Genomic DNA, 11,551 nt, shown 5'->3' with positions numbered 1-11,551 from the left:
CCCACTGCTCAGAGTCCATGTGCGTCCATTACAGACCAGTGGAGGGACGGGGACAGGTTGCCCTTGGGGCCACTCTGCTTAGGCCTGCTCTTTGAACGCTGTGTTCCCAGGACACTGTGTGAGGCTACGTGTGTTCCCTAGATCTTGCTCTTTCCGGGGCTTTGATTACTAGACACAGGTGACTCCAAGCATATCTCCAGCCCAGCTGTCTCTTTTGAGATTGACTCGTATCTATATGCATCCTTGACATCTCCATTTGAGCTTCTTAAAAGCATTTCAAATGCAACATGTCTGGTTGTGGATTCGTGCCTGCACCTTCCCCACACCTGCCATCAACGCTGTTTCCCTTCCAGTTTCTTTTCTCAGAAAATGGCACCTGATTCATCAAGTTCCTCAGATGTGAAGTGTGAGAGGCATTCCCTGACACTCTCTCATCTAATTCAACACCTGGCCCCATCAATGCAACATCAAGTATTTATCTTAACTGGTCCATTTCTCTCCCCTCCCACAGTCACCCCCCTCCCCAGCTAAGTCACCAGGACCTCTGCCTGTAATGACTTTACACTCATTTCTCCAACTAACACGCTCTTTGCCTTCAACCTCATGAATCTACTCTCCATACAGCAGCCCAAGTGCTCTTCAAAAGATGAATATCTCACATCCCTCCTTTCTGTAAAATCTTTTAAATCTGTAACACGGCCCAGACCACACCACTCTCTCCTGTCTCACTTAATAGCAGCCCCCTGCCTCCCCTCACTGTGCTCTGGCCACACTGGTTTTTCAAAGTTCTGAAAAGGAGCATGTTCAGGGCCTTTGCACAAGCAGTATGCTGTGCCTAAAAGGTCTGCCTCCCCACGCACCACCCCCTTCAGCTGTGGGTCTCCCGTTCATCTTTCAGGACCCACATCGATGATCACATCCTGAGAGGAGCCTTCCTGGCCCCACCAGGCTGTGTCAAGCTACCCCCAAGCCGTACTCCCTAACCAAGACACCACACCTGCAGGAGGACGGTCACCAGGACCATCGTGATGCTACCCCCAGGGCAGAGTCAAGGGCAGGCTGGAGCAGGTGCGTGCTGGCTGAGTGCTCTGGAGACTGGATGCCAATAATGGGATAGGAGGCTTGAGAGAGAACCACCTCACCCGTCTCGGGAGAAAAGGACCTAAGGAGAGCTGCTTTTAACTCACTAGCCTATTTTCTAACTCATTTACCGATACATGTGCGCTCAACTGAACTACAGTCATCTTTTCAGAAAACCAAGCACGGTGGATCCAACTTTGATTTGCTTTTCTCCGGCTGAACATACTCTCTGGGCCAAAGAACAGGGTTCTCTGTTACTATAGTGACTTCCATTACACGGGCTATCAACAAAAAAGTTAACACTTCTTCAGATCTTCACATTCTAAAAAGCACTGGCTTTCTACAAAGCAGGCAAGTGCCCCCAATACCATGCATTCTTTTCAAACTCTTGGGCCCAAGCTTCCCTCCATTTTAGGCATGGCATGGAAAAGGCAACAGAACGGGACAGAAGATGAACATTTTAGGCAAATTCATTCATCTGTGATTGGATAGATGGTATATATGTATTAGATATATAAATAGACTAATCCTAGGATTGCCTTAGAACTGCTGTCAAATTTTTTTACCAAAAGAAAACTCCAAGAAAATTAAGCAGTAAATTGTAAGGAATTTTTGTCACAACACCTACTAAGAGACACTCAGGCCCACAATCTTTAGCATTTCCTTGAGTCCAGTATTTAACTTATTGGGGATAAGGACAGAGGACAGGATTATCTTCAGACTCTTTTAATTGGGAATTTACAGTTAAAATACTCTTTTGTTTATTAAAGCAACAAAACCCTTGCAGCCATATTGGCAAGGACTCTCCTCACCCTGATTAACCCCGCCTGTGAGAACAAAAGAAGCCCTGAGAAATACGACTATGCCCACATAATAAATATAAAGTTGTCCAGCGTTTATCTCTTGTCTGCTTATTATGTGTCAGGTAAAGATTTAAATACTTTCATATCTTATCCCATTTAATCCTCTTGACAGCCTTTTGAGGTAGAGCTCATTAATATTTCCATTTTATAGATGAGGAAACTGAGGCACCAGGCAAAGATGTGCAGGGTCACAGTAAGAGCATAACTATCTTCTAACTATCCTAACAGGAAAGGCCCTCGAGTCACTCACAAGGATGTCCTCTTGGCACTTCTGAGCTAGAGATGAACCAGAAAATGTTGAAATGAATTCTTCGGAATTTTTAAGCTCCCTCTGTGAAGTCTCTCCCTGTATCTTACCCCTCCATCTCTAAAGTATGTTTCTTTAAAAAAAAAAAAAAAAGGAATAACAATATTAACACAAACAATCCCCTAAATAAGAAAACCACAATTTAGAAATGATTGAGTGGCATCCCAGACATGTTCTAAAACAGAAGCTCTAATAAAACTGACTGCACTGTTCACCTGGTGACACTTCATAGTTAAATCAGTCCACATTTTTTTGAACCAGTTAGCAGTGAAGTTAAGTCTCTCAACCCCGAGCAGAGGCAGAAATCCCCCGAGTGTCCTCCATACCACCATCCTCAGAGGCAAACGTGTCTGATGCTTTGGCTCCCAGAATTGTCCAAGTAGACATCTGCGATCAGCACAGCTCAGCCCACGACACAGAGGGGAATGAAACGCAGGCAGCTGAAACTGCGGCTCACACGCTGTGGGAGAAACCTCCCCACCGTAAAGTGGGGCTGGGGAAAATAACTACTGTCTACAAGGAAAATTTGTAAAACTGAAGCTGAGCAACACTTCAAGAGTACTCTCTTTTTGTTTTTTGTTTTTTTTTTTAAAAAGGCGATCAATGGGAATGTAAATTAGTGCAGCCACTATGGAAAACAGTATGCAGGGTCCTCAAAAAAGTAAGAACAGAGCTACCGTATGATCCAGCAAGTTCACTTTTGGGTATATACCTGAGGAAAATGAAATCAGTATCTAGAAGAGATACCCGCACCCTCCCCCCCGTTCATTACAACTTTACTGACAACAGCCAAGACACAGAAACAACCTAAGTGTCCACTGATGGATGAATAAAGAAATGTGGTACGCGCGCACACACACACACAAATATTATGCAGCCGTGAGAAAGAAGGAAATCCTGCCATTTGCAACAACACAGATGGGCCTAGAGGGTATTATGCAAAGTGAAATTAGTCAGACAGAGAAAAACAAATACCATATGATCTCACTTATAATGTGGCATCTCAACAGGGAGGTGACATGGGTAAGGGGGGTCAAAAGGCACAAACTTCAAGTTATAAGACAAATAAGCCCTGGGGATGTAAAGTACAGCTTGGTGACTATGATTAACAACACTGTATTGTGTATTTGAAAGCTGTGAAGAGAGTAGACCTTAAAAGTTCTCATCATAAGAAAACAAATTTATAACCATACGAGGTGACGGATGTTACCTAAACTTACTGTGTTGATCATTTTGCCATATATACAAATCATTTGTGTTGTATACCTTAAACTAATACAAAGTTGTATGTCAATTATATCTGAATAAAAACTGGGGGACAAAGAGACCCTCTGGTACCAAAAAAAAAAAAAAAAAAAAAAAGGCACCCAAGAAGCCTAGGGTTGCTTCACGTGGCACCAGTGTTAGTGCCATGTTAGTACCGGAACATGCCTTGTTTATACTGATTCACTTACCCCTTCCCTCTATCCATCGGGACCCCACCCACCCCTTCATGTCCCACTTTCTCCAGGACATTCATTCACATTCACTATTCAAGGACTATTTGCAAGGCTTTGTTCCAGACACTTAACCTCTCTGTGCCTCGATCTCCACATCTGAGAAATGGGGAGAATGATAAGACCTACCTCAAAGGGTTGTTGTGAGGAGTAAATGGGAAAGAAAGACATGCAAAGTGCTTTGATAGGGATTGACACACAGTCTGCACTCAAGTGCTTGCAATTCTTCTAAATACGAAAGCTATTATTTTTCACATGAGCAAATAAACTTAAGGACCACACAGCTGGTAAATGGTAGATGTGGGACTGAAATCCAGTATCTAACTACAAAGTAATGACCTGCCCCACTGGTCCATAGCTTGCTAGGCACCACCCGTCTCAATGTCTGTGGCTTTCAGAGCCTGTGCCATGGAATTTGGCCCCTGTTCACTGTGTCTCAAGCCGTTTGGCAGCTGAGTTACTCCTTATCCACTACCTAGGCAGTAAGCTTATTGAAGGCAAGGTTTGTCTCACAAATTTTAAAATTTGTGAAAACTGCGGTGGTGATTGTGGTGGTGGTAGGGAGAGGAGGGTATAGGTGAGGGCATTGGGGTAAATAAACTTTTTTAAACTAATTTAGGCAGAAAGTAAACAGAATATAGCTTAATGTCTATAACATGAGCTAATGGGGTTAATAAGGTGGAGAATAAATGTCTGCTCCATGTGCCAGAAACTCTTTTGGGCTTAGGGGCAATGCACTTAGTTTGTGAAACGAATTAAAGGCTGATGATGGAAGGCGAGGCACCTGGATGTCCCGCGACCGCTCCTGGGCCTGGTAGGCCACCTTCTCCTCGATGCTGGCCAGCTCTTGCTTCAGGTTGGCAGTCTCATGCTGATGCAGGTCAGTGAGGTCATGGAGCTGGTCTTCCAGTCGCTCGTACCTTTGCAAAGAGAGGAGCAGATGTTGAGTGTGACACTTCAAAGGTGTTCCGACAGCACATTCAGAACGACGTCCTTCGGGTCTCACCACCACCAGTGCGCCTTGGCCTATTTTCATCCCCAGCAAGTGCTGGGGGATGTGCTTCAGAAGGAATCAGTCTAGCTGTGGGGAACACGCTTTGCACAATGCTGAATTCTAGCTCCAGAGAGGACTGGTCTCTGCAGTCCTAACTCTGTCCTCACTGCTGAGGTTTCATGCAAACCAAACCTGGTTTTTCCCCCATCAGACTAGCACTGAGGCAGGCAATGAGGAAGACAGGACAGACCTCGTTGGCCAGTCTGGAGACAGGGCTGTCCGGGGTCCTGCTCAAGGTGAAGACCCGCTGGCATCCTGGTGCTTTTCCCTCTTCTGCCCCCACAGCGCCCAGCGTCAAAGCCACAGCTCGCCTGCGCCACAGAGGCTATGAGGAAAGAACCAATTTCTATGCTGGAAACCATTCCATTTACTTCCCACTGCATACACAGGGATTCTGAAGATAACTTGAAACTTAAATGCCAATAAAAAAGAAATCACACTCATTACAAATTAAAGATAGCTTATCAGGTGGCATTTTCAAAAGCCCAAATCTAAAGTCACAGAAGCACGAAGATTCCCAATCCCATTCCCCAGTCCCCTCAGAGAAGAGAAATTTTGTCTTATATTTGAAACCTTACAATGTTTATTTTGAAATAGGAAGCACTACTAGGAGAAGATGCGTTAGCCCAGAATGACTTCAATCAATGTCAATTTTAGATGCTTATATAAGTCACTTGACAGAATCATTTAAAAAAAAAAAAACAACCTTAGGACAGATTTAACGATTATTCTCAGGTAGGATTTCACAGGTGCCCAATGTTGACGTTGTAAACTAACCTGTTAAAGTAAGCAATACAGTGAGCGACTAAATCAGGGAGATCACAAACGTAACTGTTTAACAAAGGAGAACCAAAACTGTCCTAAATTTACGTAAATGGTTAATTGTGACTTGAAATAAAATTTGGATCCAAAGGGTGCTGTATCCAAAATTATTTGAATGGAATTAAAGTCCATATTATCTCAGAAAACTGACTCAAAAACAGTTCTTATGTGACAGAGAATCTAAAGTCAAAGATGTATGAGGAAAGTTTTAAAAAAAAATCGTTTCATAAAATATGAGAGCCAAAAAAAGCCACTTCTCTAAATTAACACATATATAAAATCACGTATCAGACAGAAAAGAACGTGTCAGCTAAATTTAAAATTTAAATCTTACAAAATGTACTAGGCATTCCTTTTTTAATCTATATTTTTATAAGTTAACATATTCATTTGACAAAAAAAAACTTGGGGGGATATTTTTATTGGAAAGTAGTGAAAAATCACCTCATATTTGGCATATACCCTTTTTAAGTTATAAGCACATAAAAGCCAGACTACAAAATACCTGACTTTAAAAATTAACTAATCTAATCCGCAAGATTTGAATTATACTTTAATCTTAAGATTCTTTTTGAAAGCTCTTTAGGATGAAAAGTTGAATGAGCAGAATACAGTATTATGAAAAAATACATTATATTATATAGAGACTTCATGACTGATGTCCCAAATAAAAGTTACCTTACTTGTGAACCTGAAACTGGTCTAAAAGAATAAAGTCTCACAAACAAACAAAGTTACCTTGCTGGACAACACATTAGTTTTTGACCTGACAGTTATTAGGGAGGGAAATCAAATACAGGTTATGAGTTGGTGTCCTGAGACTTCCTATCAGAAGTTTCCTGAATCAGGAGCTTAATATGTATGAGTCATCAACTACAGAGTAGTATTTTAACAGACCTATGTGTGAAATGTATGTCTCTAAGCTGTCAAGGTTTAAGTCACAAATTACAAAACTTGGAATCATGAAGTGTGGAACTGCTGGTTCCTAAATGCCTTTGGACCTGTATCCCCATTTACAGAGAATACAGCCGTGAGTGCATCGCTCTCAAGCCACGTGTCTGCAGCCGGTAGACCCTGGCGCACCTAGAGAGGCATGAGGGAAGAGTTGGAGATACCTGTATCTCTCCTCCTGCAGGGTCTGAGAGATGAAGCCGTACTCCCTCTTGAACTGCACCTTCAGCGCCTCGATGTCCTCGGCCAGCTGCGCCTGGGTCTCCTTGATGTCCCGCAGCTCCTCCAGGATGGCGCTGAGCTTCCCCTGGCTGCCCAGCGCGCCCGCGCCGCCCGCCCCGAACGACTGGTTCCCGTTGCTGTCGGCGGAGCCTGACGTGCCGCTCGAGCACTCGTCGTCGCTGCCGTACTTGGGCTTGTTCATGATGGTGGCGCTGCCCCCGTAGGCCCTGGCACCCGCCTCTGGCCTAAACTCCTCCAAGGAATTTTTCAAGTGAGCGATGTTGTCGGCACTGCCAAACTTGTTCCGGATCAGGTTGGCAAACTCTCTGGACTTGCTGAAGACGAACACGGGCGGGGTGAGGGACACCCCTGGCATGCCCGACTTACCACCCTCCAGGCCATGGGGAGCGGTGCGGGCCTTGGCCTGGGCATCTTTCAGGGAGTGCTGGATGTCCTTCAGGTTGTCCTTGGCGACGTCCTTTGAGCTCCTGGGGGCTCCGTTCTGCTCGAGCTCCCTGAGCTTTCTGTGATACTGATCTAACTTCTTCTGCAGCTGGGCGATGGAGTGAGCTGACTTCTGATTCTTCTTCTCAAAGACTTGTTTGATGCGGCCAGCCTGCTGCTTGTCCGCACTGCTGACCAGTTTCAGGTACTCTGCCACGTTCCCATCACGGGACGTCTGCTCGATTTTTATCTGCTCTGTTACCTTCAGAATTTTCTGTTTCAGGCTGTCCGCACTGAGCTTGACCTTGTGGAAGTCCAGGATGCCATCAGGTACATCAAAGTTGAGGTTGGTGTCTGATCCCCCTCGGCGTATGTTCAGGGGCAGGCTTAGGGTATTCATGTCATGACGTTCTACCTGAAAGAGACAGGGAAGGAACACTTTGAGACTGGAAGTCGGAGCCAGCTGCTCAGACAGAATCTGTGCATACATCACAGACATCTTTTATGTCCCAGATTTTCAAATTTCAAGTATTCACAAGATAAAAACTCTCTACTAGCCTCTCAAGTTGAATACAGGACAATCCTACTCCTTTCCTGTACCATGTATACGAACGATGAGATTCAACTTTCCCAGGGTCTCCGATTTTCTGTCTGATTAGGTGGTAACTGCTGGTTGCCAGGACAGAAAATGCATAATGGGATGAGGTTATCAGTCAGTTGTGGTTTCCCCCAGTGTCAGATTACTGGGACACCTGCCACGTCCCACAGTAGACTTCATCACTGTGGGACATGCACCCAATTCAGAACTCCATCATTTAACAGAAGGAGAATGAAAGGAAGGAAGGAAGGGAGGGAGGGGAGGAGGGAGGAAGAGAGAGAGAAAGAGAAAGAAGGAAAGAAAGAGAAAAATGAAAGAGAAAGAAAGAACAGTTTCAGTAGGTACGTTTGTCAAGATAAGAAAGTATTTTCTTAATGAAACCATTAAACAGATGTGATGAAATAACATGGTATGAGATTAATTTTAATAATTAACACAACAGCAGTATTTAGATATGGAAGCAAATAACCCAAACCACAACCAAAGTGATTAAAAACAACAACTGTGATAATACTTCAGGCCATATGAGATAGCATTCTCACTCACAGGCCACCTGGGGAAAAGCACAGCAAAGCACCACTGAGCACCCGGGCAAGGGGGGTGGCTAGACTGTGCTCTAAGGGGAAAGGCAAACGTGGTCTGTGTGCCAGGCACTGGATGCCCACAGGCCTTGCCTTGTTTGAGCCTCAGCACCACGCCAGGCAAACAATGTGTTACATCCACATAACACGCAAAAACGGAGAATTAAGAGTTACGATTTGAATCCAAGTCACCCTAACTCTGGTCCTCCTCCCATGTCACGGCACGCTACTACTGCTCTTGTCCCCAGAGGACTAAGAACAGGTCTTTATAGAGTCTGACCACAATCTCTAAACAAAGATTTGTAAGATCTAAACTGAAGCAACATGTTTGTCAAGTTATCAACCCTTTGATTAGAATAGTGCCTTGATAAGAGTCTCCACAGAAACTGAACGGGAGACAATGTTCAGCTCCAGTTAGCTTTTTTCCAGGAGACAATAGGCTAACATAGCAAAAAATTACTAAGATAATAACTTCTAACAGGCCTCATACTGCCCACGTGACCCAGGCTCCAATGTGGACTATCTCCAACAATGGGCATTACTAACACTTTGCCATATGCAAAAGCCCACCCAGTGCTTCTTCCCAAAGGAAGGAGCCCAGTGACACAGGGGAGCACAATCCCAGGTCGGTGGGGCAGGCCTCCTTCACAACTTACATTCTGCTAACATTATTTCCCGGCTCCTCTCCTCCCACACACAGCTCTGCCGCGAGGAAGGGACCTCTGGTTGCTTTATCTGGCAGAACAGCATCATATAGGAAAAGCTGGAAGGAAATAAATGCTTAATCACTCAGACTAGAAAAAAGAATAAAGGAATTGTGACTTCACCTGGTCAAGAGGGAAGGATGGGTGTAGGGACTAAAGAAAGTACATAATAATAATCATCGTCAGGTCCTAGAGAGATGACCACAGGAAGTTCAAGGAAGCCACACGTCTAAGGCCCACTAGTGGATCTAAACATGGCCTAAAGTACAGTATCAAAAAAATGCACTAAATCAAGGACAGGTTTCTCTGGGGCAGACAGGGTCATAAATGATAATGGTACAGCCAAGAGGCTGGGAATTTGATTTCACCGAGAGATCCAATCTCGTCACACAACTCTACTTCTCAGAAAACCTCTTTGGCTCCCTAATGCCTCCTAAATTTTAGAATACAACCTGGCCACTGCTGTGGCCCCGGCTTAACCTCTGAGGCCTCGCCTTGCACCTGATGGATGCCAATAATCTCTAGCAAACCATACAACCCAGAGTTCCCAGAACGTGTGCGAATTTTCTATGGATTGCCTTGGACATATGATACTCGCGATGCCTGCCATCCATCCACTTCTTATCAAAATCCAACATACTCTTCAAGATCCATTCCAAAGGCCACTTTTCCCACAAAGCTCTTCCTAGTGCTGCCCGAAAGCTGCCTTTCCTTTCTGAGCCCCTCAGTGACGCTCCACTCCTTCTACTGGGCCACTCCTTTAGGGGAGAGGGGGTGTCACACCTGTGCCCAGCTGTAGAGCTGGCACTGCCCCATATTCACAGGAGGCTGTCAATTAAATGTCTGCTGAACTAAAGTGACGACATATTTTTATTTCAGGAGAATCGACACTGAAGTCATTTAAAATACCTTTGAATGGAATACAAAAATGACTTTAGAAGTTCCGCCCAGACAGACCTGGCAATTCCAGGTCAAGATATTTTCTTAATACCTAAGTAATCAGTTCTACATCATTTGAAACTGATTTAACTAAATAGAGATTTTTCTGAGTACCAATGTGCAACATGATACGCAAATAAAAGTAAAAAATAAGAACTTTTAATCTTTAATTGAACTACAATTTACATGCAGAAAACAGCACATCGAACAAGAATAAAACTCAAATTTTCACAAACTGTGGAACCAGTGTAACTAGGACCCAGTTAAAAAACCAGAACAGAAGCTGGCCTTGTGCCCCCTTCAGTCACAATTACATCACCCCAACCTCCAGAGGTAACCAGGAACCTGACTTCTAACAGCATACGTTAGTTCTGACTAATATATCAAGTACTCTTCTTTTTTTTTTCACTCCACATTATTTGTGAGAGTCAATAAGAAGGGATCAGATAAGATCACATTACGTTACTTAAAAAAAAAAAAAACTCTCCTTGACATTCTCTATTAAGAAGTCCACCACACGTTTGAAAATACAGAGGTTTTTATACCTTACCTTACCAAACACAGCAAGAAGTCATCACCTGTTCCTCTCCCTTTGTCAGCCCTGCCGCAGCTGGCCACCCTGCACGGGCGTCTCAGGGCAACGGCCAGGTTCTCTTACAGACTGCGGGGCCAGCACAGCCCTACGCACAGGAATGTTTACGCACAGACGTCTGGCTGACTCCTGGCTCACTTTAAAGTTACAACAATGCTTGGCATGTCCTCGAGTGTCCAGGTGGAGGAAAGCAACAGCATTTACAGCGCAAATCAATCAATCTTACAGCTCGTTGGCAAATCTCAGTTAAAAACGTCTGATGAGGGTGGAAAGCTGGCAGTGCTGCAGGGCTGTACGCTTCAGCCTTTTACAGCCCTAGCTCTCACAGGGTAATGAAGAGCCAGCTCACACATACCGTGCGTGCACACAGCTGGACCCCCGTACATTCCCTGCACACACTGAGATTTCAGGTACACGCTGGGAGGAAAGCTGTCAGAGCCCTCCATCCTCCATTTCATCTGGACGCAGCACTGAGGGCAACTGTTCGATGCAGCTGTTTCAGGGCTGGGGCACGGGGAGCAGGACAAAGGTCCAGAGATCACCCAGGGTTAACAAGCACGTGAACCGTGTGGATCAGGGACAGGTGTTCTGGTTTCGGTATGTGTTCTCGGGCAAATCTAATCATATCTGTGGTCTTCAATTTCCTAATCTATAGAACGAGGAGATAGAACCAGACAGCTTGGAGCTAACGCTGCAAAATTCTATGAAAGGTAATCCAAGCTATCTTCGCTGTGAGATAGTATCACGGGATGGTCAAAACCCTAGACTCTGGGGGCAGGCTGCTTTGGTTTCCATCTAAGCACCACTCTTACAGGCTGAGTGACCTTGGAAAAATGACTTAGCCTCTCTGTGCTTGTTTTCTCTTCATTAAAACAGAGATAATGATTCTTCGAAGAGT

General features: G+C 44.6%; 1 protein-coding gene across 9 annotated transcripts in view; it reads right to left on the bottom strand.

Annotated features, from left to right (window-relative positions):
- TMCC3 (transmembrane and coiled-coil domain family 3) overlaps positions 1-11,551 on the bottom strand; it is a 235,178-nt gene that overhangs the window by 4,885 nt on the left and 218,742 nt on the right. For 6 of the 9 annotated variants that reach the window (XM_074375283.1, XM_045522415.2, XM_074375284.1 and 3 more), the window contains exons 2-3: positions 6,738-7,654; positions 4,531-4,666 (exon numbers count right to left, since the gene is read on the bottom strand). In XM_074375283.1, the coding sequence (XP_074231384.1) occupies positions 4,531-4,666; positions 6,738-7,654 (1,053 nt within the window). Of the gene's footprint in view, positions 1-4,530; positions 4,667-6,737; positions 7,655-9,074; positions 9,182-10,611; positions 10,973-11,008; positions 11,027-11,551 lie in introns of those variants that run through there. The other 3 variants (XM_010962725.3, XM_074375285.1, XM_010962723.3) reach the window with 3 other exon arrangements.

Source organism: Camelus bactrianus, chromosome 12, assembly GCF_048773025.1.
Source record: "Camelus bactrianus isolate YW-2024 breed Bactrian camel chromosome 12, ASM4877302v1, whole genome shotgun sequence".
In the NCBI taxonomy this organism is placed as follows: domain Eukaryota; kingdom Metazoa; phylum Chordata; class Mammalia; order Artiodactyla; family Camelidae; genus Camelus; species Camelus bactrianus.
Note: the sequence above shows the minus strand (reverse complement) of the source record. Positions and strands in the feature narration are given on the sequence as shown.